General features: G+C 45.9%; 1 protein-coding gene across 2 annotated transcripts in view; it reads left to right on the top strand.

The window, feature by feature from the left end:
• ASAP1 (ArfGAP with SH3 domain, ankyrin repeat and PH domain 1) overlaps positions 1–14,911 on the top strand; it is a 355,419-nt gene that overhangs the window by 35,663 nt on the left and 304,845 nt on the right. For both annotated transcript variants that reach the window (XM_072774515.1, XM_072774512.1), the window contains exon 2: positions 2,061–2,146. In XM_072774515.1, coding sequence (XP_072630616.1) covers positions 2,088–2,146 — 59 coding nt within the window. In that variant the 5' untranslated portion in view covers positions 2,061–2,087. The remainder of the gene's footprint in view (positions 1–2,060; positions 2,147–14,911) is intronic.

Raw genomic sequence — 14,911 nt, 5'->3', positions numbered from 1 at the left:
AACCCAGTGGGAAGAGGAATAAATACCACCTTTTCTCGTGGGAAGGGCTATAAAGTCACATGGCAAAGGGCACCGATGTGTAATTCAGATTCAGGGTGGGAACGAAGAAGTCAGAACAGTGACCCAGTCTGTACAGCAATAGATGTTAATCAATATTCACATGAATGCATACGTAATTATGAATGAAAACTCAAATGCATTCCATGATCTAATGTAGAGCTGTTTCCCTGAAGAAGTAAGATTTGAGGTAGTACAAAAGTTAACTAGGCAAAGATAGTAAGTGAGGAAGCCTTACAGGCAGAGGGAACAGTATTGGCAGAGGACTGGGACAGAAGGACCTTGGCAAGTTCCAGAATCTGAAAGAAGGCCATATACCTGTAGCAGTGAGCCTGAATGGACGAGATGAAGCCAGAGAGATGGACGAGAGTCTGACCATGTTAAACGATTCTGGTTTTATCCTAAAGAACTGAGAAGCCATTGAAGAATGATTAGCTGGGGGTCGAGAGGTGGGGGGGGTGTATGTGTGTGTGACACAATCAAACTGGTGTTTCAAATTTTTCGTTCTGCATATCAGCCAATTGTAAAGCATAGAGCTTATTTGGATCTGGAATTTAAAAGAAGTTGTTTAAGAAAGCATTTTTGACATTTATGGGACTCTTAGAAATCTGAACATTGGATATTTGGTGATGTCAAGGAATTACACAATCTTTCTAGGTGTGGTAATGGTATTGCAGTTTGCATTTTTGTAAAAGACCTGGTCTTACAGATACATACTCTTCTATGTATGACCGAAATGGTTAAGATTATTTGCTTTGAGACAATAAGGTGGGGAGAGGAAAGATTGATTATAAATTGATGATCGGGGCTGGTCAGTGGGTATGTGGGGTATAGGACACTCTTTTCTATTTTTGTGTCTATAAAATTCCCCACAGTAAAAGGTAAAAACAAAAGGGGGGCACCTGGGTGGCTCAGTGGTTGAATATCTGTCTTTGGCTCAGTTCGTGGTCCTGGGATGGAGTCCCTCATCAGGCTCCCTGCATGGAGCCTGCTTCTCCCTCTGCCTGTGTCTCTGCCTCTCTCTGTTTCTCATGAATAAATAAATAAAACCTTAAACAAAATAAAAGGTAAAAAAGGAAAGTGAAGGTTCTGCCTGCAGTATGGAGGACCAGATTTCAGAGGGAGAAATGGTGATGAGAGGAGACCAGGAAGGGGGCCCAGGTGGGAAGGGTGGAGGCTTGGCCCAGGGCTGTGTTGGTGGGAGAATAGAGGTTGAGAAATCTTTAGGGAATAAATGAGACAGGACTTGGGATGGATCGGATATGGGGATAGGAAAATGACGGTCAAGAGTGTCCCTGGGTTTTGGCCCCAGATGGAGGGACCATGCTGAGCTAGGGATCACTGGAGAAGGACCCAGCAGCTCCCTTGGCTTATCTTGTTTTCACTCCCCACCTCTATTTCCCCTCCATTCTGCAAATATTGAAGCTGTTCCCTTACATAACACCTTTTATCCCAGACTTCCTGTGCTCTGTGCACTCCGCAATTACGCTTTGGTATGCGTGAATTAATTAAAATCCTCTCTCAGGTTCAGAGGGGCTGTCCTGAAATATGGATATTCATAGCTCTACCTCCTTCCCGGGCCTGTCCCCTTGGCCAGCAGTGGGGGAACACCTCCTCCCCCGCCCCCCCTCCCCCCCCGGCCTCCAAGCACCCAGCGACATGGGTCTGTCTGTCTGTCGCACCTGGGAACACACTTTGATTTCATGTTTAGAGGAGTTAATGACTTGTAAATTGCTCTCGACTGTAGAGCTAGAAATAGAACGCACGACGGATCCCTGAACACTTGCACAGATCCGAGGATAGAGACACCAGCCCCAAGGTGGATCACGAAGGCCCTGGTTTGCTGGCTGCCTTCCTTCCCATGCCCGGACAGCCACTCGGTGCTATGAGAACATCCTAGGCAGGATGCCGGCCCCCAGGTGAAATCACGTTGGCCTGAGACCATGTCTTCTCTCCAATCCCTCTGGATGACGCGTGTCACCTTTTCTCCTGCCCCCATCCAGGTAATTCTCTGATGTGACGGCTGAGACATGAGATCTTCAGCCTCCAGGCTCTCCAGTTTTTCGTCAAGAGATTCACTATGGAATCGGTGAGTGACCTTGGCCCATCCTGTCTGGAGAGCCCAGCCTGGGAAATACGGAGGGGTTCTGGGGGTGGGCAGTGGGCGGCAGGGGGAGGTAATTCAGAATTTGATCAAACTGCTTGTTGCAATCTGACAAAGACACCGTGGGTGTGCATGTTAGTGGCAAACAGATGTGTAGGGCGGTAGACTTTTCAAAGTGCTTCCCATCACCTCGCCTGTGTCCTTCGTGCGGGAGGCAAGGTGACAGGGTGGTGGTGTCAGAATGAAGCCAGGAGTAGCAGCAAGGAGGACACCGTCCACAGTAGGTGCTATTTTAGGTCAACGATGCTTAGAAACATGACTTCATTCAATCCACGCAACAATCCCACTGGGGAGGAATTACTACACTCATTTTACAGGTGGAGAACATGCCCAGCTGAATCTGAAGTCGGTTTTTCCTGATTCCAGGAAAATCTGCCCCATTTTGCTGCTGGGTGGCCTGGTGTAGGGGCATGTGATAGAGTCCACGGAGTCTGGCCTCAGTGGGTGGCGGTTTGTATTAGAGGAGGACAGAAAAATTACACTGGCCAAGAAGAGGCAGAGAAAAATCATAGAGTCTTGAGAATCTTAAAGTTGCCAGGGTAACTTGACCTAGGGTCAGTCTGCTGTGGTCTGCGTTCCCCAGAAATCAGCTTCGTGTGGTGGAAAGAGCATGGGTGCTGGAGGGACAAGTAGAATTTTGGCTTTGCCACCAACTTGCTGTGTGACCTCAGGCAAGTCGCTGACCTTCTCTGTTTCTTCCTTTTTTTTTTTTTTTTTTTACCTCTGAAAGGGAAATCACAATATTTACGTTTTATATTTTTTGTGAGCGGGCTAGAAAAAAATAGTCAATGAAGTGTCTTTTGAAAAGTAGGCACGTATAGAACATTGTTATTATTTCAAGTTTTAGGATGGAAATCGTTTTTAAGTATAATTAGACAAGCAAAAGTGTCCTGAGTGGATGAGAGAGGCTAGAGGCAGGGAGGCCAACCTGATGAGAGAGGCTTTAACATGACCCCAACATGAACTGACAAGGAACTGTTACTACCTTTCAGGGTAACTGATGCTTCGTTTGCTTATTTTCCTAGTTTGTCTGCTAGAGGAATAGCTGAAGTTATGTTGTATTTTGTTCTGTTTAAGTCAAGAGTCCAACACAAAAGTGGTAGTTTCGCAGGTGTCTTTTCAGGTAACATTAATTATACTTGCAAAACCCAGTGCATTATTTATGGTTAGGTTTTGCTATGAATGATGTAAAATCTAAGTGAACATTGGCTTAAAGGAGATAGAGGTCTATTTCCCTCTTACCTGAAAGTTCAGGCACAAGTCGTACAGGGCTGCCACAGCAGTCTGTGAGAGACCCAGGCACTTGCTCTTGTTTCTCTGCCTTGTGGGCCTCCAATCCCAAGTCACCTCACGGTCCACTCTAGCTGCCACTGCTCCAGCCATCACATTTACCAGCAGGAACAAAGCAAGAAAAGAAGAAAGGCAGGCTCTTTCCCTTTAAGGATGCTTCTGGGTATCGTATCTGCTGCTTCTACGTCTATTGGCTGGACTTTAGTCTTGGCACAGCTGCAGGAAGGCTGGGAAATGTGGTCTTTAATCTATGAGACCATGTACTTACCAAAATTGAGAGTTGTTCTTCTAGACAAAGAAGAGAGCAGATGCTAGAGGACAAACTTAGTTTTGCCAAGCAAAAAGTTCTTGAAAGATTGCTTGGAAGAGGAGGGGCCCTGTGGCCAGACTGCTGGTGTTTGACACCCCAGTCCATGGTTCCAATAGTTACATGACCTCGGGAAAGCTACTTAACCGTGGTGTGCTTCAGTAAAATCATATTTTGTGCATCCTTAGGAGGGTTGCCTTGAGCATTCGATGAGTTAAGGTGGAGCCCTTGGAACAGCGCATGGAACATAAGTGCTGTCTAGCTGTTAGCTGTTACTGCCTCTACTGCTTCTACTATTAACACCACTATTTCTGTTACCACCATGACTGTTTCTACTACCTGTCCTGACTACCTCGCTGGCTACTTCCACTTCTGTTCCTGCTGCTGGTACTGTTGCTCCTAGTACTTCTGTGACTACGACTGTTACTACTGTACATACCACTGGTGTGTGGCAGACACTGTACACACATTTTAAACATGTTATCCTCACAGTGTGGTAAGTATTCTTTTCCCGATGTGAAGATAAGAGTCAGTGAGGATAGGAAACGTGTCAGGCGTCCTGCAGCTGGCAGGGTAGTGGCTTCCTGTCGGGTGGGTAGGACAGTGATGGGAAAAGGGGGCATGGGGCCCCTGCTGGGGTTCTGCAAATGTTCTGTCCCCCGATCTGGGTGCTGGTGAGCCAGGTATAAAAACTCCTTGAATGACACACGTATGACACTGATAAAGTATTTATACTGTATCTCAATAAAAATGTATCATGGAGCAGGTAGGTGGTAGATAGGAGTGAAACCCACACCTGCCTGATTTCAAAAAGCCTGTACTCTCTTAACTGTAACATAAGACCCACCACCTTTGCTTCTTTTTATTTGTTTGTTGACTCTTTCGTATAACAGGTGGATCAACTGCTTATGATTTAGGTGCCAGGACCCAGGCCAGGCTGCTTTGGGTACAAAGGTGCAAGCAGCAGGCACAACTAGCTCCTCATGGGGCTCTCTGCTCAGGGGAAAAGAAAAGTGGTAAATCCCATACAGAATGACAGCCACAGGGTTAGGCTGAGTGGGGGACCCTCCTGGGCCACAGGAGGGACATGTCAACTCCCCCCCCCCCCCCCCAATGCGGATCTGTGTCTGCTAACATAACGTAGCTCTTCATCTCAACAGACGCCTCGGGGAGGGAGAGGAACTCCAGCGTCCGTGGGTAAGCTGGGCACATGAGGGCTACATCTGAAAGCAGGAAGCATTTCCCTCTGTTCTCCGCTCACCGGCCCTGAGAAGGGGTCAGCTTTTCTTTTTTCTTGTTTGTCTGGGCAAGTTGTCGCTCTACACTTGGTGTTGCCTGGAGCAGAGAGGAGTTAGAGTTTGGAGCTCAGTAGATAAGCAGGGGAACCCTGCAGAGACTTTTACGTGTATTGAGACCTAAGTTTGGGGACCTCCTGCTTGGTTTGTTTGGTTATTAACGTGTGTGTGTGTGTGAACGAATGACTAAAATCATACCTCACCACTGTGCACGTGCCACCCCTGGGAAGGCTCATGTCCAGGGGAATAAAGAACAATGTGTTTCCTTTTTTTTTCATCCCAAATATCACCAGGACAGCAACTGGAAGTGGGATTGGATTCTGAGCCAGCAGTAGAAATCAGTTTGGCCTTATTTCCAGGGTTTTTCTCCATATGTAGATACTAACCAGTGGAAACTCTAGACCCTCCTAAGCCAAGGCCCAGAGAAACGTCTGTGACCCCCCTTCACCCCCGCCCTCCTTTGCTTTTCCAAAGGGTCAAGGCAGACGCCCTGTTATTATCATGTCGCCAGCTGTCAGCCCAAATCGAATTTCCCTGAGCCCAGCTGATGCCCCTTTTTGGCCACAGGGCAGGGGTCAGGAATGAAGGCTGCACATGGACAGGAAATGTGTCCCTCGGGCTGAACACAGAAGCGCTGACCTCTCAACTCTGAGCTGAATTTCTAACATTGTTGGAAGGGTTGAGAAGCATTATGATTTCTAAATGTAAAAGAAAAACACATTTTGGAAAAACAACATTCAAGTTCACTGTGAAAGCCCTGTCAGTATCATGGAGGCTGCTTGAAAGTCACTGGTGACTTCGTGGCATTGGCCATTCCTTGGTTAGACGCATAAAGGGAGGAAGGTGTCACCCGGACGAGGACTGGGAAATTATGTTTTTGATCGTGATGCTTGCCCTCCTTCCCTTCACTTTTTTTCCTCCCCTCCTTCAAAATTTATTGAGCAGCTACTATGTGCCAGGCCCTAGGCTGAGTCCCGGGCTCATAGATGAATAGGACCTGCTGCAAAGCCTTCCAGAGCTTATCACGCACTCACTTAAAAAAGTTCATTATATAGAGTTTATTGAGCACCTAAGTTGCTCTTGTCTCTTAGTAGAAATAAAAGACACAGTTCCTTCTCCTACTGAGTGTATACTTTATTAATTTTTTCACTTGCTCACTCAGCAAACACATTCTGAGCACCTACTATGTGCCAGGGACTACTCCAGTAGCTGGGATGCCAAGATGAACAAGATATAGCTTCCGTCTTGCTGGAGCTGAAAGACTGGACCATGCTGTGTTCCTCTCTATGGGTGCTGTAACAAAGTACTGCAGACCTGGTGATTAAAACAATAGGTTTCTTGTCTCACTGTTCTGGAGGCTGGAAGTCTGAGATCGAGGTGTGGCAGGGCTCTGCTGTCACTGAAACCCACAAGGGAGCACCTTCCCTTGCCTCTTCTAAGCTCCTGGTATGTGCTGGCAAGGCTTGGGTGTCCTTTGGCTTGGGTATCCACAGCCTCTGGTCTCTGCTTTGGTTGTCACGTAACCTTCTCTGTGTGTCTCTCTCCTATGAGGACACCAGTCATATTGGAATAAGAGCCTGCCCTACTCCATTGTGACGTCATCTTAATTTATATTTTAATTATATCTGCAAAGACCCAAATAAACTTACGTGCATGGGCACCTGACTCCAGGATGTTAACACTGGGTGGAGGAGGTACATGGTTCAGCTTATGACAAACATATATCACAATGCAAAGCACATATGAGGGGACCTGGAGAAAGTGTCATTATCTTCCCCTTCTTCATTTCCTCTCTGCATCTAGAAGGTGCGCACCCAGAGTCAGCAAGTCTGTGTTGCTCTGAGCAAGCGATTCTGGAATATGTGCCAGGGAAATGAAGCAGACCTTTTTTATGGTGCACTTACGGGGAGGTGTTCTTGTGTGGTCCCAGGTGATAGGCAGGGCTCTTTCCTGCCATTCTCATATGTTTTTGTTTCATGGGGTGGCTGATGAAGCAATCATGGGGACATGATTCCTTGGCTTTCAGGTGGTGGTGAGAACTGTGAGTTCCTATCCTGGCTGTGCTCTTGCTGGTTTTGTGAGTCTGGCTACATTTCTTCACCTTTCTCTGCCTCAGGCATCCCATCTATACCTCACCCTAGTGATCTTGTGAGGACCAGATGGGATCAAATCTATATGTAAAATGTTGACGAGAGCACCTGGGCCATCGTAGATATTTGGTGCTCGCTGGTGGGGGCTGTGCCAAGGCATATAGCACCTTCCTGAGAGTGGGCTTGCCCCCTCACTCAGCACATTCCCCTCAAAGGAGACTTTTGTTCAGTATTTCATGCCATTCACCATCAGAACATTTCCCCGTAATCTCTCCTAAGGAAAGGCTTTTTGGAAATACAGAAAATATCGCCCTTGCACAAAGGTGTGCATTTAAAATGGTAAACAGTTGCAAACAAGATGAAAACCTGTCCTACAATGAGAAATGAACTAACAAATTAGGACAAAATGATTAAAAAAAATTAGGGTAAAACACTGAAAACCATTGTAGCCATTAGAACTATGATAACTTTTCTAGAGTTAGGAGAATGCTTGTAATCTAAATGTCATGTTAAAAACAAAAACCTTTAATTTTTAGGCAATGACTTAATTCTTCTGTGCTTTGGTTTCCTCACCTGTGGAGACAATTCACAGTACCTTCTTTAGACATAGGATGGAGAACTCAGTGGGATCATACGTAGAAAGCACATGATGAGCACCCTGACCATGTTAGGTGCCTGCCAGCTGTTAATTGTTGTTTTTATTTACCGTCTGGTTTAAATCATGTGCAAAATATCCATAATAAAATACTAAGAATCAGGGACGCCTGGGTGGCTCAGCGGTTGAGCACCTGTCTTTGGCTCAGGGTGTGATCCCGGAGTCCCAGGATTGAATCCCACATCAGGCTTCCTGCATGGAGCCTGCTTCTCCCTCTGCCTATGTCTCTGCCTCTTTCTTTCTCTGTGTCTCTCATGAATAAATAAATAAATTAAAAAAAATAAAAAATAAAGTAAAATACTAAGAATCAGTAACACAGATGAAACACACACAGTTTCCCTTCTAGATACTTATGCAAAGGGGCTGCAATCTGTCAATCACTCAACAAATGTGGAGCAACGTCTAGATCAAGCATTCTTAGCCCACAGAACAGTAGGTCTCCGTCTCCGAGTGTGCTCGGAATCCCTTCTAAGGGCTTTTTAAAAGAATACAGATGCTTGGAGATGCTGACTTAAGAGATGTGTGGTAGGTCCCAGGCATCTGTAGTCTTAAAAAATAGTTCCACAAGTGATTTTGATTCTTAGGATTGAGATAAGGCACAGTTACCTCCCTCAAGAAGTTTGCAAACCAGATGAGAAGATGGAAACAGGAGGCGCATTAAAAGATAAAGCATAATATAAGGCTAATATAGGTTCTGCAGAATGAGGCTCCCAGCTCTGGCTCCTCTGCAGAAACCTGTAAAAATAAAGACCCCCAAGATGTATGGATCAGACTTCACTCTCCCAGGGTGAAGTCTTTGCAGAAAGTTCTGATGGTCAGCTAGGTGCAGAGCTATTGTTGAGGCTTCTGAATGGTAGAACAATTCTAGAGAACCCAGAGGGATCCTTTCATCCTGGGATTGTCACAAAAGCACCCCTGAGGAGGTGTGATTCCAGGTCAGGCTTTTGACAAAGCCTCCCTGTGTGTTTCACCTTTGCATCTCCCTCCCCCTGCTGCCAGCACTCACCTGCAGTGCAGTGCATAGACTGTGAACAGCTGTCTTCTGAAGCCTTTTTCTCTAAGCCTGTGAGGCTGATGGGTTTCCTCTGGTTGGTATTGGTGAGTGATTTTATTTTATTTTATTTTATTTTATTTTATTTTATTTTAAGGTTTATTATTTATTTATTCATGTGAGACACAGACAGGGAGAGACATAGGCAGAGGGAGAAGCAGGCTCCCCACAGTGAGCCCGATGCAGGACTTGATCCCAGGACCCCAGGATCACTCCCTGAGCCAAAGACAGATGCTCAACCACTGAGCCATCCAGGCGTCCCGGTAAATGCTTTTAAATACATACATACATATGTATATTATTTTATACATATTATACATATGTATATGTATATTATTTGTATACACACACATACATATACATAAATAATTTATTTAAAATATTTTTAGTTGTGCTGAAATGCACATAACATAAAATTTACCATCTTTTTTTTTAATAAATTTATTTTTTATTGGTGTTCAATTTACCAACATACAGAATAACACCCAGTGCTCATCCCATCAAGTGCCCCCCTCAGTGCCCGTCACCCATTCACCCCCACCCCCCGCCCTCCTCCCCTTCCGCCACCTCTAGAAAATTTACCATCTTAATAATTTTTAAATGGTATTAAATATATTCATGTTGGGCTGCCTGCGTGGCTCAGTCGGTTGGGTGTTTGCCTTCAGCTCAGGTCATGGTCCCAAGGTCTCTACTCAGCGGGGATTCTGCTTCTCCCTCTCCCTCTACCCCTTTCCCTGCTTGTGCTTTCTTGCTCTCTCTCTCTCTCTCTCTCTCTCTCTCAAATAAATAAAATCTTTAAAAATATATTCATGTTGTTGGGCAGCCATCACCACTGTCCATCTCCAGAACTCTTTTCATTTTGCACAACTGAAACTCTGCCCCCATTAAATGACAATTTCCCATATCCCCTTTCCCCTGAGCCCTGGCAGCTATTATTCTGTTTCCATGAATTGGACTCCTCTAGGTACCCCCTAAAAGGGGAATCATATGGTATTAGGTCTTTTTGTGCCTGGCTTATCATAGCATAGTGTCTTCAAGATTCATACACGTTGTAGTATATGTCAGACTCCCTTTTTAATTTTTTTTTTCATTTATTTATGATAGTCACACAGAGAGAGAGAGAGAGGCAGAGACACAGGCAGAGGGAGAAGCAGGCTCCATGCACCGGGAGCCCGACGTGGGATTCGATCCCGGGTCCCCAGAATCGCGCCCTGGGCCAAAGGCAGGCGCCAAACCGCTGCGCCACCCAGGGATCCCAAGACTCCCTTTTTAAGGTTGGCTCATATTCCATTGTTATGGAGGTACCACGGTTTATCCATTCCCTCATCAATGGGCACTTAGGTTGCTCCCATCTTTTGACTATTGTGAATCATGCTGCTGTGAACGTGGGTATATGGGTCTCTCTTCAAGACTCTGCTTTCAAATCTTTTGGGTATATATACCCAGAAGTTTAGATTTGCTGGATCTTATGGTAACTTTAGGTTTCTTTTTCTTTCTTTCTTTTTTTTGTTTTTTTTTTTTGAGGAACTGCCATACCATTTTCCACGACTACAGCACTTTACATTCCCACTCATAGTGCACAAGGATTCCTATTTCTCCACATCTTTGCCAACACTTGTCATTTTCTGGTTTTGTAATACTAGCCATCGTAATGGACGTGCTGCTGGTGAATGCTTTTAGCAAGGACAAATCATCGTCAGCTTCATATTTCATTTATGTTACATGGGCCAATTAAGGAATTCCCAAGCATTTATTTAAGCTCTAGGCACTGAGTATACAGACCTAAATAATACATGCATGATTCTTGCCTTCCAGGCTCTCGAAGTGTGTCGGGGGAAATAGGTGTATGGCAGCTAATTTCTGTCCAATATGGGAGGTATAATAATGTATCTGTAGGTAGCATATGACGCCTTAATACAGTTAAAAGTGGTAGGAAATGATGACTGAATTTAGTGCCTTGCTGTAACACACATGAGGTACATTATTCAAGCAGACTTAGAGGTCTAGGTGTTTGGATTGTGCAGCAGAACTTTCTGTAATGATGGATGTTCTGTGTCTGCGGTGTCCATTTAGCCACATGTGGCTGCTGAGCACTTAAAATGTGCTTAGTGCAGGATGCCTGGGTGGCTCAGTGGTTTGGCACCTGCCTTTGGCCCAGGGCGTGATCCTGGAGTCCCAGGACCAAGTCCTGCATGGGGCTCCCTGCATGGAGCCTGCTTCTCCCTCTGCCTGTGTCTCTGCCTCTCTGTGTGTGTGTCTTTCATGAATAAATAAAATCTTTTAAAAAGAATGTGCTTAGTGCAACCAGGAGAGGGAATTTTTAAAGTTTACTTAATCTTAATGAATTTACATTTAAATTGAAATTAGCCATAAGTGGCTAATGGCTCGTGTGTCAGACCGGACAGTAATAGAGATTCTTACGTGGTTCTCAAACTTGAGTATGCACGTGAGTTACCTGGGGAACTGCTTAAAGCGCAAATTCCCTCTAGTGTTTCTGATTCCTTAAGTTGGTAGTGAGGCCAAGACTTCTGTAGTTTAACAACCACAACAAGTGATTCTGAGGCAGGTGCAGTTTGAGAAATGCCAAGTCTTGAGTTTTCAAACTTTTGAATCTTCAGAATATTTTCTTCATATGAAAACTTAAGAGAGGGCTCACCGTATACACCACATGGGAGCAGAGCAGGGGTGAGAGCTGGAGCTCCAGCACTTGCAGGACCACGCTTCACCCTCGTCTAGCACGACCTCATCACATCATTAATCTGAAACCCTGGGAAATGCTGAGTAAGATGTGGTTTTCTAATAACCATGTGCATTTCAGAACCAATTTAAAACCAATAGTTCCCTCTGGAAATGGCAGTTGAAGGAGAAACACAATGTCTTAGTTTCAGCTACTGGAACAGAAGTACCACACAGACCGAGGGGCTTCAGCAACAGACATTTATTTCTCATACTTATGGAGGCTGGCAAGTCTAAGATCAAGGTTGCTGGCAGATTCCAAGCCCGGTGGGAGCCCACTCCCTGGTTCATAGATGGTTGTCTTTCCATGGTGTCCTCACGTGGTGGTAGGGGCGAGGGCGCTGTCTGGGGTCTCTGATAAGGGTGCTAATCCTATTTATGAGGGCTCCACCCTATGACCTAATCTCCCAAAGATCCCACCAGCTAATTCCATTGCACTGGGGGCTAGGATCTCAGCATATAAATCTTTTTTGGCGGTGGTGGTGGTGGTGTAGACATTCAGCCCATAGCACATAATGAACACGTTATGGGCCGTGTTCTTCCTTGTACTAAACATCAGCCACCCATCTTGGCATCACAGGAGGAATTGCAGAGCAGTGATTAAGAGCACCGAGCCGGCCCTGGATGTGAATGCCAAGTCCACCCTCAGGAACTTACTGGGCGGTCCTAGGCAACTTCCCCCATCTGCAAACGGGTCACAATATCTGCCACATGAGATAATACAGTTGACCCTTGAACAATGCAGGGGTCAGGGGCGCTGACTTCTCATGCTGTCAAAAATCTGCATGTAACTTCAGATTCTTCCCAAAACGTAACTACCCCTGACCTGCTGTTCACCAGAAAAAAGTCTTACTGATCACAGAAACAGTTGATGAGCACATAGATTTTGTACATCCTATGTAGTGCGTACTGTATTCTTACAATAAAGTAAGCTAGAGGGAAGAAAATATTAGTAAGGAAATCATAAGGAAGAGGAAATATATTCACAGTGCTTGTACCGTATGTCTCAGAAAAAACCCACATAGTTCAAACCTGGATTGTTCAAGGATCAACTGTGCATGCAAAGCCCAGCACTTGGTACTTAGCGTTCATTCTTTTTTTTTTTTTTTTTTAATTTTTATTTATTTATTTATTTATGATAGTCACACAAAGAGGGAGAGAGAGGCAGAGACACAGGCAGAGGGAGAAGCAGGCTCCATGCACTGGGAGCCCGACGTGGGATTCGATCCCAGGTCTCCAGGATCGCGCCTCGGGCCAAAGGGCAGGCGCTAAACCGCTGCGCCACCCAGGGATCCCCCCCTTTTTTTTTTTTTAAGATTTTATTTATTCATGAGAGACACAGAGAGAGGCAGAGACATAGGCAGAGGGAGAAGCAGGCTCCATGGAGGGAGCCTGATGTGGGACTCGATCCCAGGACCCCAGGATCACACCCTGAGCCAAAGGCAGACGCTCCACCACTGAGCCACCCAGGGGCCCTTAGCGTTCATTCTTACAGCAACGGCAGCAAGAAAACCCTAACACTGAGCCGAGTGATCTGTTCTCTTAAGCACTTGCTACTTATTAACTCATACTGTGATTGCCATTGTGAAGACAAGGTGATGCTCAGGGAGGTCCGGGACGTTGGTGAAGGCCGCGTTGCTGCAGAACGGCGGAAGTGCCGAGCAGGTGCAGGGAGTCTGGCCCCGGAGCCGGGACTTTCTGCTTCCCCGGCACTCCGTCACTATGTCATCCCTTGGCCCTAAGGAAAGCCTTTTAAAAAGATGAAGCCCTGCCTCAGGTCTTAAAGCTTCAGAATTATTCTCCAAGTCGGCTGAGCTTCCAGGAGGCATTTGCCCCAGCTGGCCACCCCACCCCCGCCTCGAAAACTCTGTTTTCTTTGGGCTTCCATGGCACCAAGCCCACTTGGATTTCTTCCTGGGACTCTGCCCTCTCTTTCAGTCTCTCAGTAGGGCTCCCTGGCTCCAACCAACCTCCCAGTGTTTTTGGAGACCCCCCCCTGTATGCTGACTAATTCTGTTCCTCCAAACTCTATCTCCTGCTGACCCTAGCCTCTGAGTTCCAGACTTGATGATCCCAAATGCCTGATTATATCTCTGTTTGGAAGTCTAGCTGGCACCTCAAGATTGATATGTCCAACATGGATTATTTCCACTGCTCCTGCACGAGATCATGCTTTGCCCCTGCTTAACACCCATCAGTGGCCCCCATGCCCCTGTCCATTTTACTTAAAATGAAATCCAGATTCCTTACAAAGGCCCCATTTTCTCAACAGGTGTTTGTTCTCACCCTCAGCCAGCGCTGGCTGGTCTCAGGACTCTGCCTCATGCTGTTTCTCTGCCTCCAGGGCCCATCTCCCCACATCCCCTGTCCCCCAACCTCCCTGCTCCTTATAAGAGTGACAAGTGTTGTCCTATAGTCTCAGCCTAAATGCTGTTTCCTGAGACTCTTGGGGAGCTTAGTCAGTTAAATATCTGCCTTCATCTCAGGTCATGGTCTCAGGGTCCTGGGGTCGAGTCCCATGTCCGGCTCCCTGCTCTAAGGGGAACCTGCTTCTCCCTCTCTGCCCCCGCCTCATGCTCTTTTTCTTTCTCATTCTCTCTCAAATAAAACCTTTTTTTAAAAAAATAAATACTATTTCTCAGACACATCTTTCCTCACCACCACATTCTCTCTGGCTGCACCCCGTATGATTTCTTCCTAGCACTGTAACAATCTGGAATTATTGGTTTACTTGGGTATGTCTGCCCCCTTCCCTGCCAAGACCACCAGCTCCCAGCAGACAATACTGATGGCTGCCTGGCACAGAGCCTGGCACATAGTAGACGTTCAATAAATACATAGTAAATGTTCAATAAATACAGATGGTTGTTGGGGTGCCTGGGTGGCTCAGTTGGTTGAGCATCCGATTCTTGATTTCAGCTCAGGTCATGATCTCAAGGTCGTGAGATCAAGCCCCTCAGCGAGCTCCAAGCTGTACATAGAGCCTACTTAAAATTCTCTCTCTCCCTGCCCTACCCTCCTCCTCTAAGAAAAAAAAAAAAAAAAAACAACCAAAAAATAAAACATTGTTGTCAAAATCAAATCTGTGGCTCCCAAGTCGATCATCAACATGCAGTGCCAATTCTAGGTTTGTTACTTGAAGAACCCTTTCACAGCCGAGGTGTATACAAATGATTGCAAATTGAATGAGACCTGGGCTTTTTTATGGACCTTGAACTGTATTTTCATATTACTCTTTGCTGGGTCATCCGTAATGTTAGACCTTA

The sequence above is a fragment of the Canis lupus genome, chromosome 14 (assembly GCF_048164855.1).
Source record: "Canis lupus baileyi chromosome 14, mCanLup2.hap1, whole genome shotgun sequence".
Taxonomy (NCBI): domain Eukaryota; kingdom Metazoa; phylum Chordata; class Mammalia; order Carnivora; family Canidae; genus Canis; species Canis lupus.
Note: the sequence above shows the minus strand (reverse complement) of the source record. Positions and strands in the feature narration are given on the sequence as shown.